This window comes from Mustela nivalis, assembly GCF_964662115.1.
Source record: "Mustela nivalis genome assembly, chromosome: 6".
Taxonomy (NCBI): Eukaryota; Metazoa; Chordata; class Mammalia; order Carnivora; family Mustelidae; genus Mustela; species Mustela nivalis.
Window position 1 is genome coordinate 121749252 of NC_139025.1, and position 21565 is coordinate 121770816.

Consider the following 21565-nt stretch of genomic DNA (forward strand, 5'->3'; position numbering starts at 1 on the left):
TTCAGGGGCAGGTGGCAGGTTAGTTACCAGCTTTCTCCCTTGCAATGCAGGGAACAGAGGAAACCTTGTTTGTAAATTGTTGTGTACATATGTTCTAAAGTGTCTGGAAGATAACTAAAGGACTGAAACATGATGCCCAATCTCTGTTTATACAGGTAACTCAGAAAGCAGGCAGGAAAAGAAAAGCAGGTTGTGCTCATAAGGGCTGCATGTCTACAAACCCAGTAGGTGTCCAGGGCAGGAGACTCAAGGTAGAAATATGAAATAGACCATGGAAGGCCCAAAGGTGAAACTGGAGTGAGATTCTGAGAAATAAGGTTTTTCAAAAGCAGCTAAGTATACAAAATTTAGAAAGTTTTGCATATGCCCAGGCAAAACATATTCTTAGAAAAGTCCTGAGAGGACCTGAAGTTTTTACCTTGGTTGATCTCCATGCACAGGGCCATTCTAGCCAAGTGGTGAAAGAATGTGCCAGGACAGAGCCATTCTGCAAACACAGGAAGAGGTAGTTGTTTGTTCTATTGATTGTTTGTTTGGGCTTTTTGTTTGTTTCAGCTCCTGTCATTCAAAGGCATTTCTGTTAAAACATTAGCTGAACATGAACTAATAGAACAGAGATTTTGCAAGTTTTACTGATAAGTAAAGTGTTTTTTAAAAAGTTTAGAAATACCTCAAAATAAATGAATTATTATGACCTTCCTTAAAAAGAAAAACAATAACAAACAAGACAGCAGCCCCCACAGGAAGGAAAAAAAAAATCTGATTTTTAGAGTTACAACATTATAATAGTCAAATGACCAATTTTTAAGAAAAAATATCACAAGACATACAAAGAAAGAGTAAAACATAATTCATTTGGAGGAACAAAATAAATAGGCAAAACTGTCCTTGAATATGTCCAGACACTGGACTTACTGGATGAAGACTAAATTGTCTGTCTTAACTATGCTCAAAGAGCTAAGGGAAAACATGGACAAAGAAACAGAAGGGAATTGAGAAAATGATACATGAATAAATTGCACAAAATAAAATAAAGAGGTAGAAATTATAAAGGGAACAAACAAATTCTGAAGCTGAAAAACACAGTAATTGAAGTGAATTCACTAGAGGGGGTTCAGCACCAGGTTTCAGCAGCCAGAAGGAAAAAATCAGCAAATTTGAAAATAGGAACATTAAAATGATCAAGTCTGAGAACAGAAAGAAAAATGATTGAAGAAAAGCAAATGAAGCCTAAGGGACTTGTTAGAAACCATAAGGTGCACCAAGGGATGAACATGAGAAAGATGCACAGAGATTATTTTAAGAAATACTGGCTAAAAAATTCTGGAAGTTGATTAAAAAAACAAAAACAAAAACAAACAAACAAAAAAACACATGAATCCACAAATCCAAGGACCTCAATGAACTCCAAGTAGGATAAAACCAAAGAGACCCACACTAAGACACATATAATCAAACTATGAAAAGCATAGTTTGGAAATCTTCAAGAGCAAAATAACTCTTCCTATATAAGGGAGCCTCAAAAAAGATTATCAGCCATTTTTCTAATCAAATAATAAAATTAAAAAAAAAAAAGCCTCTGCTTTTTGCTCAGGTCATGATCTCAGGGTCTTAGGATCAAGCCTCACGTTGGGCTCTCTGCTTGGCGGGGAGCCTGCCTCCCCCTCTCTCTTTGCCTGTCCCTCTGCCAACTTGTGATCTTTCTCTCTCCGTGTCAAATAAATAATAATAATCTTTTTAAAAAAGGCATAATAAACTCAAAAGGTTATAAAGAAAGCAAAACAAATTCTTAGTCGAATGAATTATTTAATTACAAGGATGAAAAATTATCTCACATTATTTTTTTAAGATTATTTATTTTTTTATTTGTTTGACAGACAGAGATCGTGGGTAGGCAGAGAGGCAGGCAGAGAGAGAAGTAAGCAGGCTCCCAGCTGAGCAGAGAGGCTGGAGCGGGGCTCCATCCCAGGACCCTGGGATCATAACCTGAGCTGAAGGCAGAGGCTTTAACCCACTGAGCCACCCACGTGCCCCTATCTCACATTATTTATCAGTGAATTTCAGCTAGAGTTTAAATGTGAAAATTTCAGTCTTAATAAAATTTAGAATTAAAATTAAAAAAAAAAAAAAGAAAGAAAGAAACCTTGGAGACCAGAAGGCAGTGGAATGATTAAATATTTAAAATGTTGAAAGATAAACACCTGTCAAAAGACAATTGTAAATCTTGCAAAATTGCTCTTCAAAAGTGAGGAGAAATTAATAAATTCTCAGATAAACCAAAACTGAAGGACTTCATTGCTACTAGAACTGCTCCACAAGAAAGGCTAAAGGGTGTCTTCAGTTTGAAATGAAAGGATACTAGACATGAAGGTATATGAATATTAAAAATCTCCAGTAAAGGTAAATGAAACTAGTGTTACTTTAATTATTTTTATAACTCCACTTTTCTGTTATTGAAAAGACAACTGCTTAAAAATAATTACAAAGCTATGTTGTGAGGTACACAATATATGTAACGTCAATAACACAGGGTGGTGCAAAACAAATTGGGTAGAGTTTTTATATGTGGTTAAAGTAAAGTTTATGTCAATTCAGATTAGATCATTATAATATTAAGATGTCCCCCATGGGAACCAAAAAGAAAAGGACATACATCAAGGAAACAAGAAGAGAATCAAAACATCTCTCTCGCATACTCACACACAAATCAACTCAACAGAAAAGAAAAAGATGGAGGAAACGAAGGAACAAAAATCTACAGAACATATGGGGAATAGAAAAAATGTAGAAGTCTTTCCTTATTACTGATTACTTTAAATATAAATAGATTAAACTCTTTACACAATAGCTAGAGACTGGAAGAATGGATTCAGAATAAAACAGAATCTACGCATATGGTACTTAGGAGAGACTCACTTTAGATCTAAAGACATACATAAATTTAAAGTGAAAGAATAGAAGAATGTATATTCCATACAAATAGTAATCTAAAGAGAGCTGAAAGATTAGAGTAGAGATAGATAAAATAGAGTGTACTAACACTATGTAGAAAAATCAATGGAATGAAAATTTGGTCCTTTGAAAAGAGCAACTAAGTAAACTAACCTTTAGTTAGACCAACTAAGAAAAAATGGAGAAGACTCAAATAACAAAAACCAGAAATGGAGAACATTACTACCAATTTTATAGAAATAAAAGACTTACAAGCGAATACTGTGGAAAATTATATACCAAAAAATTGGATAATATATGCTCAAGTCATGATCACATGGCTTACAGGATCAAGCCCCAAGTTGGGCTTCATGCCCAGTGGGGAGTCTGCTTCATACCCATTAGGATGGTATTATGAAAAAAAGAGAGCGAGAGAAAGGAAGAAAAGGAAGGCTAGAAGGAAGGGAAACGAGAGGAGAGGAGGAAAGAAGAAGAAAGAAAAGAAAAGAAAAAAAAAACGTGTTGGCAAACTTAGAGAGTAAGTGGAATCCTTATGTATTGCTGATGAGAATATAAAACAGTTCAGCCACTGGGAAAAGCAGTATGACTATTCCTCAAAAACTTACACATAGAAGCATTGTAAGGGCCAGCAATTCCTATTCTAAGTACGGACAAAAGAAACAAAAGCAGTGACTCAAACAGGTAGACTTACACCAATATTCACAGCAGCATTATTCGTAATAGCCAAAAGTTAGAAACAAACCAATTGTCCATGAGCATATAAATAAACAAAATGTGGTATATACGTACAATGGAATATTATTTAGCCTGCCTGCCTTCCTCCCTCCTCTCCTTCCTTCCTTCCTTCCTTCCTTCCTTCCTTCCTTCCTTCCCTCCTTCCTGCCTTCCTCCCTCCTTCCTGCCTTCCTCCCTCCTCTCCTTCCTTCCCTTCTTCCTTCCTTCCCTTCTTCCTTCTTTCCTTCCCTCCTTCCTTCCTTCCTTCCTTCCTTCCTTCCTTCCTTCCTTCCTTCCTCTCCTTCTTCCTTCCTTCCCTCCTTCCTTCCTTCCTTCCCTCCTTCCTTCCTTCCTTCCTTCCTTCCTTCCTTCCTTCCTTCCTTCCTTCCTTCCTTCTTCCTTCCCTTCCCTTCCCCTTCCTTTTTCCTTCCTTCCTCCATTCGTTCCTTCCTTCCTTGCTCTCTCTTTCTTTTTTTCTTTTTCTTTTTTTCATAATACCATCCTAATGGGTATGAAATGGTTTCTCACTGTGGTTATGACGTTGATTCCCTTAGTGACTGATAATATTTTAAGCATCTTTCCACATGCCTATGGGCCATTTGTATATCTTCTTTGGAGAAACAGACTATTTAAGTCCTTTCTGTGTTTTTAAACGGATTGTTTGTTTGTTCGTTATTGACTACTAAGAGTTCTCTATATAATCTGAATATTAACTACCTTTTTCAGATATATAACTTGCAAATATTTTCTCCCCTTCCACTATTTGCCTCCTCAGTCTGTTGATTGTGTTCTGTGATTCACATAAGTCTTTAATTTTTCTGTAGTCCAATTTATAGTTTGTTATTGTTCTTGTTGCCTGTGCTTTAATGCCATATCCAAGAAATCATTGCCAAATCCAATGTCATGAGGCTTTTCCCATCTTTTTCTAGGAGTTCCAAGTAATGTGAATGTACTTTATACTAAACTGTACACTTAAAAATGGTGCAAATGGTAAATTTTATGCATATTTTAACCCAATTTAAAAAATTACTGTTTCATGTTTAATTTGTTGACTTGTATATTGTTTGTTTTTTGCTCTGTTTGTCTAATAAAGCTGTTTCATACCCATTTTCTGTCCTATACCTATCATCTTCTCTCTGTTTCCAAAGCTTTGCCTTCTTCTACCTTTAAGAAGGTTCTGTAAGTTTGCCCTCTCCTTTCCACTTTAACTACTATCCCCAGGCAGGAACAGCAACATCATCTGGGAAGTTCAAAATTACAGACACACCCAGACCTTCTGCTCAGAATCTGCATTTTAACAAATTCCTTCAGTAACTTGTATGCCCATTAAGTTTTAAGAAGACATCCCTACCATTAAATTATTTTCAGCTGCGTCAATTCTACTATCTGTTTTCCATATAAATTTCCAATTTAGTATCTAAGGCTGGAAATCCTAGCATTCTTTTTCATAGCTTTAATAGCATCTATTTCTGCCTTTTTCCCAGGCTGTTCTTTCCCTGTTTCTCCCTGCTCTTGTTCTAAAGAGAGCATATGCATTCATGCCTTTTGACTACAAGGCAGATCTTCCAAATATTTCAACTTTCATTTTTCACACTTTCATACTTTTCATAGAACACTTCTTTGTTTTATTCATGATTATCCTTGGGTGGGATATATCCTAGAGACAAAGTGATTTTTTAGTGAAACTATGGATATGGTGACCTTGGTCTCCTTCAGCCTCACTCTCACCTTGGAGGGCTTAATCCTTAGGGTATAAATCTGAAAATCTGGTTAATGTGTTCCATTTTTTATGCCTAATTGCATTCATGCAGAGTAGGACCCTCACTTCTGACTGCCTGGTTAACTGACTAGGCCCTGAAGTCAGGTGCAATGTATGATACTTTGCATAGTCTTGAATGATATCTTCCACTCTGGTATGCATGGCTTCCAAGTCCTATAGATATCTGCCTTTAGTAGCAATGGATTTTCTTTGAGTCAGTGGGTTACATGCATTCAGCTATGTTCCCTAACCACTTTCAACCAGAGTTGTGTCCTCTGAAGATATAGAAGGGAGGAGAGAGACAGAGAAAGAGAGAGAGAGGAATTGGTTTGGATTACCAGGCAAGGCTAGACCAGTTGCTTGTCTGGCTCAGTGCTGTTTTCTAGCCCTTTCCATGGGAAACTTACACATGGTGATGAAGATGTTCTATAATCTGTACCATCTGATACAGTAGTTGCCAGGCCATATGTGGCCACCGAGCACTTGTAATGTGGCTAGTACATCAGAGAAACTGAATTTCAAATTTTATTTCATTTTTAATTACTTTAAAAATTTAATGTAAAATAGTCACATGTGCTAGTGTCTACCCATTTGAACAACATTCTGGAGGTGAAACTCTGCCAAGTGACGTAATCAGACCCAGATAGGTGGGGAGTACTTTCCTAGTTCCTTCAAACTGATTCCTCCCTTCCTCTTCAGAGCGCTGAGCCTGTAGTGTTCTCCTTAAGAACTTCCTCAATCACCCATTCTAACAGTTCTGACCCTGGCTGATGATTGAGGACCTGGCATACACTTTTCTGTTGGTTTTGGTTTTCAGAACTCCTAGCAGTTTTGGCCTTTGTGTGTTGCTTTATGACTATATTGTTTGAAAATCACGAAGAGATGCATCAGAGCCTGTCTCATTTGCCTGATGTGACTACTCATTTCACCAAGATTGATATTTCTACAATGATAGTGAATTTATCCTGAAACATAGAGATAGATGCTCCTGTTTTAGAAAAAGTGCCCTGTCTACAAAGGGCACTGCTATCTTATGACACTCTTGAGAAGTATCAGATTGTGATTTCCATTTATTAATAGGAGAATGTATGCTTTTCTATGTATGTTGTCACCTGTGTTGATTGTTGTATCTCTTATCTATTGCCACAATGTTGCTGTGTAACAAATAGCTGGAAAGCCTCAATGCCAGATGATAGTAAGTGCTCATAACTTGTGTGTCTGTGTGATTAATGAGTATCTCTGCTTGTCCTGGCTAGCTCACTCACAGACCTTCGGGTGGGTGGTCTCTGAAGGGATGAGTAGGCACCTCCATCCTGCTCCCCATGGTCATCATCTACCTAGGACCAACAGATTCATCTGGGCATGGCTTTTTCACAGCAAAGGCAGAAGCACAAAAGGAGACCAAAACCAGAATGCCTCTTGGGAGCTAAGCTTGAGACTGACACATGGTCACTTCCACATATTCCGTCAGACAAAGCAAGTCACAAAGCTGGCCCTTATTCAGGAGGTGGGTAGACAGCTTCTTTTTAGTGAGAAGAATTTCAAATGACATGGCTAAGAGTGGATATTGGGGAACAAGGAAAGAATGGGGCTGCCAACAAAATCAACTTAACCTAATGACTTTCCCAGCAACATGCTCACAGAATCTGCATAACAACGGCTTTCAGACAGTTCTGTGAATATATTTCCTTTTTTAAAAAATATTTTATTTATTTATTTGACAGAGAGAAAGAGAGAGAGAGCACAAGCAGGGGAAGAGGCAGAGGGAAAGGGAGAGGGAGAAGCAGGCTCCCCACAAACTGCGGAAGCCCGATATGGGACTTGATTCCAGGACTCCGAGAATTATGACCTGAGCTGAAGGCAGTGGCTTAACCAACTGAACCACCCAGGCATCCCTGAGAATGTATTTTCTTATGTTTTTTTGTAAAACAAAACAAAAATTAGAATAACTTAAATGTTAATTTAGGCCTTGTGTTTTCTCCACATTGAATAGTAAGCACTTGCTTTAGAATAATACTTAGTTTGAATTATTTGACTTAGGTTCTTAATCCTGCATCTGTGTTCCTATTCCTGAAAAAAGGTCTGAGGAACTTGGCATTTGGAGAACCAGGAAGAAGAGGACTATGACTTACCACAGAGCTGTTGCAAAGGGCTGAATGGTTACCTATAAAGCAGTAGTCCAGATGTACTGCTATCCCATGAGCATAGATATAACCATTGCCCAGAGTTCTCAGACATGCAGCCATCCCAAGTGCAAGCCAGAGGTCTATACACAGGAGGTGCTGCTGACTTGCTTTGGGTCCTGTTAGTTTAACAAGATTATTATCAGAGAGCCAGGACTCTACTGATGGCTGCCATTTTGCTGTCATCTTCCTTGTAGGCCAGGCCATAAAACTCACGGGCATAAACATTGGCCTACTAGGAAATCATCGTGCGGTAGAAGGATTCAGAGAGACTATCTGGCTACTAATTCAGGGGTTGTCTGTCACTAAGCATCTTGACCAGTAAGCCCATGGAGCTCTCAGTGAGTTAGCAACTGCGTAGGGCCAGGGCTTCTACTTAGAGTGGTTGAAAGGGCAGGTGTCCCCTCTTGCACTGAGATTTGGGGAATTAAAGCCAAGAAGAGCTAAGTTATCTCTTTCCCTTTCTAATTCTTGAGTCCCATGCTGTATGCTTTTGTGTGACCCCCCCCCCCCATATCTTCAAAGTCTTTGTTTTGTTCAGCGACTATTCATGGGACACCCAGTGTGTGCATGTGGGAGCTATTCCAGGCACTGGAGAAATGACTGCTTATAGAAGACTCTCAGACTCTGCTCTCAGACTCATCTGAAGAAATAAAAGGGACCTACAAGTCAACAAATAGATGGATGTTCCAACTGTAGATAGTTCTGAGTGTAATGAAAGTATTCAGTGAGAGGAGAGGTAGATGAGGCTGAGATACTTTAGTTCTGAAAGGACTCTGAGAATGCTTACTCAAGGACATTTTCATTTCTGTCCTGCCTGGCTTTTACCATGAATCTAAAAGTTTAGTACAAGATGGTGAAAAGATTGTGCTGAAAGCTTAATGATGTCGCTGTAAGGACCCCGACTCTGCCCATAGCCCACCTTTCTCAAAAACATTGGCAATAGGTATCTTTACACCTTGGCCAACAAATGGACGTTTCAGGCAAATGTTTTGTGGTAATAAGTGTGCTGAGCAGTCAACAGAAACATTTCTGCAGCAGCCTCTCTAGGTGGTCTGTGGGGAATTCTGCATTTGTGCAATGACATGAGGAGTTCGCATCTGCCCTTATTACTATTTTCAATTGGTGGAAGTTTAAAAATGCTGACATCAAAGTACATCTCATAATCTTAATATAATTGAGACAAAGTGAAAACCCTTCAACATGTTAAGTCACGGGTCTCCTCGACTCAGGCTTCCTCACTCAACTGTATGGGCAAAGGACACAGAGGAGAGTTTATAGATGATGTCCTAAGATGGCTGTTACCAACCACATCATAGGACTTTAAATTTTCTGGAGATAATGATACCCTTATAAGCTTTGAGTTTATTCCTTGAATTTTTATACTTTTGACTGTTAAACATAATTTTATGAATATATCACTTATAAAAGCAAGACTATCTACTAAATTCTATCCTATTCCACAGTAAGTTAGATATTACTACTGTTACTACTGTTAAATATTACTACTGTTACTGTTACTATAGCATGTAGAATATTTATTTTTTTTTACATATTATATTTACATATTGTCACATATATAATGAGAATACTGTATGTATGTGTAGGATCTCTGTGTGTGTACATTGTATACATTATGTGTGTATATATATATTATATGCATATGCATGTGTGTATATATAATTTCAAATTTCTGTACCTTCTTTGAGCTTCAACAAGAACTTCATTCCGTGAGTAGGCTTCTAAAAGCTGAATATACAGTATGTCACACTTTAAGGCAGAAGAGTTATCAAAGAGGGAGTAGCATGTAGGATTCTGGTTTGCTGGATCTGAAAGTTGCATCTGCCTTCCAGTAGTTTTGTATATGTGGCTATCAAACTTATTCTTCCCGAGCCTTGGTTTTTTATCTGCCAAAGGGGAATGATAATAACACTTCCATAGCATGGTTATTAATTAAATGCATGAATGTTCAAGGGCTGAGCATAAAGTTGGGTACAAAGCAAACTCTCAACCAATGTTACATGAAGTACACATATGATTCCATGCTGTGCTGAGCAAGAAGGTAATAAATCAACATCCTTTTCTGTAGTGTTTCCCAGTCCTCTATCACTTCTCTACTTCTCTTATCTTTTTTTTTAACGTTCTACTTTCAGCACCCTCAAAGTGTGATAATTTGTAAAGAAAGCACATACTGAGAGGTAGACACTTTTTCTTGACTGCCATCTTTCTCTCCTTTCCTATCATAAGCATAAATTGCAGCTATAGATACTCTAAACACTGCTCTCTCTCAATAAGTAAACAAAAAAGTAACAATGACACCCCCCAAAAAAGTATCTACTGAAGAGTAATACTGCAGAAATCTTCAGGCAGTCATGTTTCTCATGACCCTGTCACTAATCCTTAGAAATAGTAGAATTCTCAGATTACAGAGGGCTGTAGAAGTGAGCTTGATATTGGTTAAATTCTCCTCTCAGGACAAATAAAGTTTATTGGGAAAAATATAAAAAGTTGTGTGTGGATATTGGGGAGGTTTCCCTGCCCTTGGTTCGTGTCCATTAACTAAGCTTGAGCTCTCAGTCCCACAGACTCAAATTCCCTCCTACAATTTCTGCAAAGCCCCAAGCCTCAAAATTTGGTCAATTCATGCAAAAAGTTCACTCCCCAAACCAGTCATGAATTTAGCCAACTTGGAAGAAGGTTTTATGGTTCAGGGAGCTGTTCTGGCCTACCATACCCTTCTTGATCTTTCGGCACCCCCCCCCCACCTTTCCTTTTTCTTGCCTTTCTGTCCCAGTGGCACACAGACCTCTTTCCTTCTACTGTGTCATCCCTGTACTTACCTTTTGTAACATGAGTAGGCTCTTGTGTCCTACGTTCCACCAGAAGAGCATTTTCTATGTTATTTCTTCCTTAGGAAAAAGAATAGTAAATATATATATATATATATATATATATATATATTTTTTTTTTTTTTTACTGTATTTGTCAAGTAAATTGGAAAAGGACTCCTTTTTACAGCCAGTCTTATGCCAGAATGAAAAGACAAGACAGCAAGTATACTGGGAACCCTTTTACAGATTCTTCCAACATCATGTTACACTTCCAGTAATGCCCATGAAACACATTACATAATGTCACAACCAGTGTGAATCCCTAAACAATTTGGATATGTTCATGTTCTTGCTTATGTGCATTTATTTTACATGCAGCATTGAGAATGAATAAGAAAAACAAACAGAAAATAGTAGTCTCAGTTATTGAATTTGTTCAAGTGAATTGGTACCAAAATATATAGGAACTTTTTTAAAATTTGAAGATTTCTAGTAGAGATCTGTTTTTCTTTTCTTCATAAAAATTCATAATTTTAACAGAATCTTATTCTAGTTTTGCCTTATAGAGATCTTGTATGAATGTTGGGTAGTCAATATGCTATAAAACATGCCAGAATTTTTAAGTGTGAGGCTGGTTCTTCAGTTAGCTAGAAAGTCAGATGCTTTAGAAAAGTACACCAAAGAGCTAGGTGTCGACTTTGGATTATAGAATGTAATCCACTCCTTGGAGTGACAATTTAAAGTGTTATGACATGTGGAAAGGACACACTTTCTCCATTCATATGGGTCTCACAACATATGTCTGCATGGCACTTACATACCATTTGTAGAGAATAATTTAATATTTACCCATAATTGCAAATATGTTAACATTTTCCCTTACTGCTCTTCTTAGCCAATGAAAAGTAGTACTTTTCTCAACCTGCCACTTATCCAGATGCTAATAGAAGGACATCCTTTACTACTGCACTTAGGTTAAATGAGACAAGCCCAACAGAAGTGGCACATGCCTGGTGTTTTACTGGTGTTTTGGTTAAAAACTGCTGATAGGAACAGAACTTGTTCATGCTGCCCAAAGTAGGAGAAGGTCCATTGTGAATATTCATATGGAAGGCTGTCTAGAGAAAGCTGAATACTGACCTTCAAGAAAGGTGGAACATGAAAGGTGGTTGGGAATTCAAGGTAAGTCTAGGGATCTTAGGAGGAGACATTCTTACTTCATTCTTATCCAACACTGAATGCATATAGCCAGGGCTGCCAGTTACGTACTTCCACATAAGCCATGAGAATGCTGTTCCCAGGTGCTCGCTTCAGCAGCACATGTACTTAAAAAAAAAAAAAAAAAAAAAAGCTGTTCCCTGAGATATGTGGTACATACACTGCAAGGCCATGTTCTGTGGCTCAGCCATAGTGACCGCTGTCTCTTCAACCATCCAATTTGCATTTTTCTCTACCTCTTATGCTTTCTCATGCCTCACTCTCCAGTTGGAAAATGACATTTCAAGCCTCTGATTCATGAGCTTGCAAGGCCATCTCCATTCTTGCTCTGTCTTTAATTCACTTACCTGGAAGAGAATCCCTTTAGCTCCATTTTGCCTTTTAGGTCAGGCTGTACCATGGATTCTTGATCAAGTAATGGTTGACTATCCTTGAATCAGGGCCCCATCCCAGTCCTGTCAGCTGTAACTGAGGTGGAAAAGGGGAAGCATTCTAGAGAAAAATAGTATAAAACATAGTGGCTTAATTGCATTTCAACAGAGGCTATGTGTAGGTTGGTTTCCCTAAAAGGCTGTACATAGAGTAGGAAATAAACTTGACATTTCTAGAAGTGTTGTTTCTTAATGGAAAGTTGATTTAACCATTGCATGGTGGAGGCTTCACTGTCCTTGGGCCCTGATATAAGTTCTTTCCATGGCTGCAGCTGACCCCAAGGGAAGCTAGCCCCCTTTATTTTGATTCATAATCAATAACCTGGAAGCCGAATATTCTCTTTGAAAAGGTAGATGATTTCATGGTGAGAATCTCAGGGGCTTTAGGATCCAGCCCAGCAGACAACGATGATAAAAAAGGATGAAGCAGAAACTTGGCCAAGAGTTCCAAAGTGCAGCCTGTGCAACTGTAGCTAGTTAGACACTTCACATGGAAAAACAAAGAATTCAGTCTTGATTTAATCAGTACTGTCACCACACATAAGTTTTCTCTGTGCTATAAGGTTAGAGAACTACTGAACAAGGAGGCAAAACAAAACTTGAAGACAAAAGTTTCCTTAGAAACCCTTTTATCTGCACTTGTTTAACCAAAGTCAACAAGGCTACATGAATAATTATATCAGATTTAGAGGTTTTTTGATTGCTTTTCTTGACAAATCTGGACTATCAGGTACTCAAAATTTACTCAGTATACAATATGGAATATAGTTAATCAGGTATATCTTGGGGAAAAGGGGTCCTATATGGGGGCTGCTCATTGTTTGACTGGAAGGAGTTTTCCTGATACATGTCTGATCTCATCTTTACTGTCTGCCCTCGTCTGTGTGTTTCAGAATCACCACAACCGCAGCATGCATGATGGACTTGAGAAGATACCCCTTGGATGAGCAGAATTGCACGCTGGAAATTGAAAGCTGTGTGTATCTGTACTTCTTTTTCACTCACTGTTTTTCAGGCCTGGCTATTATTTGGCATCTTTTTCAAGCCATATGTCATTTTCTGGACATAGTTTTTAACCATCTTAAAGAGGGGAGGCTTAATCCTCCACTCTGCAAATTACACTGTCATGGGAGAGACAGAGACAGAGACCCGGCATCAAAGAATTCCCCATTCTAATCTGATTAAGAGAGTATGCTTGCTGTGCTGAAATATAAGAAAACAAACATTCCTCATCTTGGTCCATTCAGTGAGAAGAGAACAAACACTGAGATGCAATTTTCTCACAATATGCTTCATCACACATGAGTGGCTGTACTCCTGGGAACCTGGGCAGTTGGAGTAAAACTCATTTCCCATCAGGAACTCAGCTTCACAAGCAGGCTATTCCTGCATTTTGGCAGTTTTCTCAATTTGAAGAGTATTCAGATGGCTTATTGATAATTCAGTGTTGAGTACCTCTTTGTGAGGGACGAGAGCTGCATCTTTATTACTTAACAAACAGGTGTCCTGCCAGCTACCTGAACTACATCTCCTGGCGTATCCAGATGTTGCTGTTTTTGTCGTCACTCACCTTAGTCTATCATAGATTGGCTTATAATTGGCCTAAATTGGATTTAGTCTTATCTGTATTTATATGGATTTCATTAAGGGGGATGGCAAATGACTGCAAATGTTACTCAATGCATTTGTGGGGAGAAGTGAGTGTCTTTGTGAGTAAACATACTGGGAAGCTGTGGTGGGTGTAGGTCAGTTTTCATCCCATATAGAGCTGGCTCCACAGAGCCCCTCACTTCCACACTACATCACTGTCAAGTTTCCTGAGAACTGTGCTTTCAGAAAAGTGAGGTACATGGAATCATGTCAAGTAATGCATGGTGGAATCATCTGGGGAGACTTAGCATGGAGGGCAGAAAGCTCAGGGGAAGGATGATGATTTCCCCATAGTGAAGACTATCTTGAAAATTAAATGGATTCTGTGTGGCCAGAAGGTAAAACTCCCAGTGAGGTGAAGAAAGTTTCTGGAAGGCAAATTTGGGACCTAACTAAGGAAGCAGCTTCTACTACAAATGTATGAACACATAGTGTGTAGTCTCAGAGAGTACAGATTCTGTTACTGTGACATTTGTGCTGAGGGGGATGATGGGCAGGAAGGTCTGGTATCAAAGAGATATCCTCAGAAAGTATGAGGCCATTGTCTTCAGAGAATCCATAGTTAAAGCCTTTGAGTGGAAGTAGGGATTTTCTGGTGAGCTGACTACACATATATGCAAAAGGTTTTATTTAAGTGAAGATGGAAATATGGGGATGTGTGAGACCCTACCCATGGGGGTGGGTAGGCAAGCCCTGGGCACAGTATGCTAGTTTGAGCCACAGCCAGAAGACCAGTAAGTACTGGGCTCGGTAAGTGAAGGAGAGAGAGTGGATGTATTCATGATACACAGAGAATACTATAGATTCTTGGCATCCTTGTAAGGAGTTTGAACTTTATTGGGAAATGTGAGGAGTTTAAGCAGAGGAGTGGCTTGATAAAATGTGTGTGTTATTAACAATTGCCATGCCTGCCAGATGAGAATGGAATGTAAGAAAGTCAGAAGGAAGGGAGGAGACAGAAGCTGGAACCACCATGATGCAGTGAGAGAGTATAACAGATGGGACAAGGGAGATGACATTTACCATGGAGAACAGTCATCTCCAGAGCTTTGGTCTGTCTGTCAGATATGGAGTGTCTGCCTTGCATCGTATTACACATTCAAATCAAAAAGTCCCTTATACTAATAGGGTATTTTTCTCTAGGTGTAAATTTTAATCAGCCTTACCGACAAAGTTGACCCAATCCTTTAGAAGACTCTAGGTACTACAAGAAATATCAGATTTTATTGTCCTATTTCCTCATTCTGAAGAAGCATTGATTGATTGATTACCAAGTGAGTAATCAAGCCCATGCTAAGAGCTGGGCTTGGAGCTATAATCCAACTAGTAAACACTCCTCTCTTTAAGGCCAAGAGTATCCCAACAAAAGACATTTCTCATGATGGCAAACCTCATAGCCTGATGAAGCCACCCAAAAATGCTGAGGAGAACACTATTTTGCCCTGAGAGTTTCTGATGTTATCAGAAACTTTGTCATCAGACATTGATTGGTTAAATCCACCCTTAGTGTTTTAACGTTTCTGTAGCTTTTCAGAGTTTTCTTTCTAGAATTCTTTATATTTTATTTTTCGTTTTTTTTTTTCCTTACAACCATCTTTTCCAGTGGTGTTAATATATATTTTAAATTCATTTCAATGCAACCACCTAGTTCTCTGTGATTAGGATTTGCAAACAAAACTCTGGTCAGAGCATTCACCCTCCCCAGTTCCTCTACTTTTCAGCCCCAGGGTGGTGCAAATCAGACAGCACAAGTAACCAAAAATATTCAAAAGTTAGTTCTCTGATGACACTTTTTCTTATGGACAAGCACATGAAACAAATCTACTTCATATTCTACAAATATGAGCAAGCTGTTTTTCCATTTTATTAGTTACAGTTTCTTCAGCCTTGCATGTAAACAAAATGATGATTCTTCATTTCTGCCATGTCCCTGTTTTCTCTCCTGGCAGATGGCTATACCACAGATGACATTGAATTTTACTGGCGTGGCGGCGATAAGGCTGTCACCGGAGTGGAGAGGATTGAGCTCCCACAGTTCTCTATTGTGGAGCATCGTCTGGTCTCAAGGAATGTTGTCTTTGCCACAGGTGAGTCTTGTGTCCTCTTTCTGGCTGATTAAGCAGTGATGGTCTTTTAATGAAACTGTACAACTGAATCACAACCCTGAGTCACCCAAAGATGTACTGCCATCGATAATTGATCATCTTAGGTACTCCTTTTTTTCTGTATCTAAAGGGATTGATAAGCTTTGACGGAAAGGAAAGATCACCTGACAAGGAGAGGCACTAAAAGGCCGGTTATTGAGAAGTTAAAAACCTAAGGGTAGATTTAACCAACCCATGTTTGGTAAGATAAGAAACTCTCATCTCTGGGCAGATAGGAGGCCATTGATGGCCTTGGAGGCAAACAAGAAGGAAGGAGGAAAGGAAAGAAAAAAGGAAGAGAGGAAGGGAGGGAAGAAGGAGAAAAGGGAAGAAGAAGGAGGAGGAGGAAGATCTGAGGAAGTGGTGCTATTCCCCTCCCAGAAGTAAGAGACGTTCTCCTCACTTCTCGGGTAGCAGTCAGCTTTGGTGGTCCAAGAAGTTAACCACACCCTCAGTTAGTGATGCCTATTGGAACAAAATCATCCTCTCTTAATACTATCTGGTTAAGGTTGCCCTGGCCTTGGTTCCATTGTCATCTTCATTTCAACAGTCTAAAGACTGAGAAGGTATGTTCCGCTCTCCTGTCTGTCCTTCTGAGGCTTTATTAAATTACAATTATTTGCATTTTAATTTGTGCAGTACTTTCTTGCTATCTTTGCATTCCTGCTGAGTGCCATATATTGAGACAATAAATAAAAGTGCTTTGTAAATTGTCAAGTATTATAAAGACCACAAACCTTGGGTTGAAAATGCTAAATAGAGACAGAGCTGGAACCTCCCATCTTGGCTTTTTCCTGTTGATATAGGTTGAACATGATAAGTAGGTCGTAGTTAGCTTTAGTCCTGTGAGGGCATTCATGAAGCTCAAGGAAGGCCTGTTCTCTCTACCTGTTGCCTCTGACTGGAATGCCTGTGACCCACAGTCACCTGCTTCCCCTTCACCTGGTCACCTCCAACTCATTCTTTAGCTTAATCTAGATGTCATTTCCTCTGGGAAGGCTTTTTGATCCTGGCCTACACATCTACACTGCTAACCCAGGTTCAGTTAAATGGCTACTCTGCATTCCCATGTACTGCACTGACCTTTTTCTAGCTCTGCTGTGCCTCTCTCCTCAAAAGTACATCTCCATTAGGAGGCATCTGTCCTGGTCATGGTTTACCCCCATCTCCTTCCCCACCTTGTGTAATGCCTCACATATCCTAGGCATGCTACAAAAGTCCCTGCATAAGTGAACAATGATTCAAGTGTCGACTTCCCTCCTCTCCACCCCAGCCTCTAAGAACCACTGGGACATGCCAAGTATAGACAAAAACCTGAATGTTTAAGAAACCAGTCAGTTTTGATGCAATGCCACTTAATCCTTTGTTGCAAGAGGTGCTACAAATATCCCTGTAAATCTCTAGAGACACTCATCTTGATGAGAAGTAAGATCCAGCAAGTACATGGGCTTATGATTTCCCAGTTTCTACAACCAAGAAACTTAGCCTGTGATGAACTGGATAAAATGATTTTTCTGCTTTTAGCATCAGGATTCAAACTCCCATGCTCCAGGTGATATGAGCAAAAGGTCTGCTCCAAACACAAGGGTAGTTTTCTCATGGTGGAATTAAATGCCATGCCTGCCTTGGTCTTGAAAATTGCTATTGTGGCCATTAGTATGCAATCTCTTAACTGCATTTTCATGCAACCTCATCAGAAAGCTGGATGAGGTATAGGTGGAGGACGCAGGGTTTCCGTAGGAAATTGCAACCAGTTAGAATGGCCTTCCTGAATCCTCTACCACAGAACCACTCAGGGGCAACTCTTTTCTAAGTGTAGTCTTTGTCTTTCTTTGATGTATTTATATGGTAAAAAATATCTCAAACATATCTGGAAAAATAGATACTACGGGTGTGGGGGATAATATTTAAACTATGCATAGAGCCATCGGCCCATCAGAATGTGGTGCAATGTCTTCTTCCTAGCGCCTACCAAGTTCTGGCAAGGTATAAGCCAAGAGTTCCATATCAACCAGGTACAAACCTCCTAACCTTCAAAGAGGTTTATATTATATGTCAACTACACTTCAATAATAACTTTATTATAAAAGGTTGCAGTTTAAGTTATTCTAATTGACCTGTTCATGAAAATTGGCACAAGCCACATTGCTTAAAATTCATTTTAAAAATTAAATATTACACTAATTTTCCCCCTTTCCATAAATGTTCTGAATTAATGAGATTTTGATCAGTCAACTGGATTAAAGAATTCTGTGCCCTGATAGAATTCTCAAGAAAGGGAACAAATGCTCTGGAGGTTTATTTGGACCAGGCAGAGTCCATGACGAGGATTTAATGTGATTGTTTCCACCTGTCCTTCAGCCTGTTGGTAAACACAAGGCAGCCAGACGAGTCTGCAGGACAATGTGTAAAGGCAAGCCTGGTTTCAGGAACTGAGTAAGGCATATGGAGTGCAAAATTTCAGAAGATGTTCATTTTCAGTATCATGGAAGTGAAATTTTGTGCTTTACCTCTTTGCTCTTGTCCTGTCCATTTGGGGACCTTGTAGAGAGCCTCTTGCTGGTCCATCCCCAGATTAACATGGGGTTGCAGGCTACAGGGAAGAGAACACATATAAAACCAAGTTATGAATATTCACTCAGCAGTTGGCACGAACTAGAAGTGGGGCTAGGTCCAGCATCAAGGAGAGAAACAAGGAGAGTCTGGTCCCCTGGGATTTCTCATTGGATCTCCATGTTTCAGTGATGTTCTCCCCAATGATGTCACATAGTCCATTATGTAGAGGAGCTTTTAGCGGGAACAGAACTCAATGAAATATGTTCAAGAGATGTTACGTACAGAGTTTAAAACAGACACTGGAGCCAGACTGTTGGAACCTAAGTCCTAACTGAAACTTTCAAGCAGTGTGACCCAGGGAAAATAGAGATATTAGTAATATCTATTTGGAGGCTCCTGGGTGACTGTTAAGCGATTGCCTTCAGCTCAGGTCATGATCTGAGTCTTGGGATCGAGTTCGGAGTAGAGTTCCCTACTCAACGGGGAGTCTGCTTCTCCCTCTGACCCTCCCCCTTTTTATGCTTTCTCTCTCTCTCTCTCAAATAAATAAATAAAATCTTTAATAATAATAATATCTATTTGGTTCGGTTTTGAGAGGACTACATGGCTTGTAAAACAAGAAGCCTAGAATAGTATCTACATTTAGCCCTGATTAGGTCTCATTAACTAAGATATGTGGGATCAGGAATGAGGCATATTCTGAGGGGTCTGATAATAGACCCTCTAGCAGCTGACCAAATCTTTGCATATTAGAAAATTTATAGCATTTTCTCCTGGACTATTGGACTCCTAATGGCATATTGGAGGGTTTAAGAGTGGGTGTTGTCTTGGATTTATATTTGTATCCCCATCTCAAGCCCACTCAGCAGTTTGAAAACTGAATGGTTATTGAATTGAGGAAAGAAAATCGGACCATCATTTCTGAGTATGTACTGAATTGTAATCAAATGAGTCATTTCTCTAAGAGATATTATAAAAAATTAATGATATTATATATTCAAATATATATATTTTTAATTGTACCTGGGAGGAAATTGAGTACACCATTGCCTAGAAAGAGGGAGCGGTGTTCCATAAGTGTGTTTTAAAGACAACAAAGAAGTGACTGAGATCATATCGACAAGTAATTATGCAGTTCCTCCCAGGATTCAACAAATGGTTTTGGGGAAAATCAACCCCTTTAAACTGGAGAGAAAATGAAGCAAGACCGCATTACTCTAGCTTCTAACCACAGCGGCATATAATTTATAGCACCTTGTTTTAAACATTTTTCACTAATGTCCACTGGAGACAAATAAATTAGCAAATAAATTAGCCCAAGTTAAAGGTTAGGAAAACAGAATCTCAAGAATAATAATAATTTGACCAAATTTACATGGTAAAGCTAGAAAGGATAGTGATTAATTCCCAAGTTTCCCAAGAAATGGGAACCTATAATACATTTTTTATGAAGATTTTAAAAGCTAGTCTTTTTATGCTTTAATTTAAATGATCATTTTCTATGCTTTTACATATTAGCATTGTAAGTGTTGTTACAAAACAGGTGAGTACATTGTTGAGATGACAAATAATGTCCACAGTGCCCATCTTTAGAATCTGTGCCATCTCTCTTTGACATGCCTATGCTAACAGGCCATGTGTTCCTGATGAACAGTGCTTTATGCAGGTCTCTAAAAACTGGTATTGGGGAGCACCTGGGTGTCTCAATCATTAAGCATCTGCCTTTGGCTCAAGTCATATCCCTAGAATCCCCAGAATGCTGGGATAGAGGCCCATGTTGGGCTCCCTGCTCAGCAGGGAGAGCCCACTCACTCTGCATGTATGTCCTCTCTCACTGTCTCTCTCTCTCTCTGTCAAATAAATAAATAAAATCATTTTTAAAAAATGAAAATAAAAAAATAAAAACTGATGTTGGGATTGGAGGCCTCCAAATTCCTAATCCAAGACCCTAAAATTGTTTTATCCAACACCCAGAAATCTTTGGTGACAAGAAACGTGCCTCTGGCTTCCTGTTCACAGGCACTTTGCTGCTAGATTCATGGCTGAGCAATACTGTTTAAATGAAGCCATTACCCAGATGCAAACACTTTGATGCCTGGCTCTTGCCTGTAGCGTGGGATTCAGGCTCCTTCACCTTCAAAATAAATTATTCTCATTAGGCTTATCTTATGTCATTCATTATTTCAATCTACTGGATTTCTTGGGAAGTCTTGGAACTATAATAAATATTCTTTCTTGATCCAGAATTTTATTTAATTTTTTTTATTAAAGTGTAGTTGACATACATTGTCACATTAATGTCAGATGTACAACATAATGACTTGACAACTCACTATACATTATTCTATGCTCACCACAAAGTGCAGCGGCCATCTGTCACTATACAGTGCTGTTATAATACTGTTGACTATATTCCCTATGCTGTACCTTTCATCCTTCCGACTTTTTCATTCCATAACTGGAAGTGTGCATCTCCCACTCTCCTTCAGCCATTTTGTGCATCCACTAACCCCTTCTCCTCTGGCAACCATTAGTTTGTTGTCTGTGCTTAATGTGTCTCTTTACTCTTTGTTTTTTTGTTGTTGTTGTTCATTTGTTTTATTTTTAGATTCCACATATAGGTGAATTATATGGCATTTGTCTTTCTCTGTCTGACTTACTTCACTTAGCATTATATCCTCTAGGTCCATCCATGTTGTCGCAAATGTCAGGATCTCATACTGTTTAATGAAATAGTTTATAAAGTGAGTACTCGAGTTATTCTTTGGCACCTATAATCTGTAGGATGGAGGCAAACCTGAAAACATGCATGAGTAAGAAAAAGGAGGCTGATTAAAAGGGATACAGAGAGACAAAGAGAAACAACGCAAGAACGATCCTCTCCCTCCTGCGACTTGTTACCTAGATATGAGACCAAATGGCATTTTCGTTCTGCTTTTACCATTAAAATAGAACGTGTTTTCAGTATAGTCAATGTATTTCTATTTAATGTGGTATCTACTTCTGTAAGACACAGTAGGGAATCTATGGTAGAATTTCAGGAAATTCTTCAGTAGAAGACGTATTTTTAAAATAAGTAGAAACATATTAGTTTTTGAAATTTTTTTGATTGAAATCTGAAAAGATA

At 38.8% G+C, this 21565-nt stretch overlaps 1 protein-coding gene across 1 annotated transcript in view; it reads left to right on the plus strand.

The window, feature by feature from the left end:
- The window catches only part of GABRB3 (gamma-aminobutyric acid type A receptor subunit beta3), a 220390-nt gene that overhangs the window by 167167 nt on the left and 31658 nt on the right, over positions 1-21565 (plus strand). The window contains exons 5-6 of the mRNA XM_082733223.1: positions 12982-13064; positions 15688-15825. Of these exons, the coding sequence (XP_082589349.1) occupies positions 12982-13064; positions 15688-15825 (221 nt within the window). The remainder of the gene's footprint in view (positions 1-12981; positions 13065-15687; positions 15826-21565) is intronic.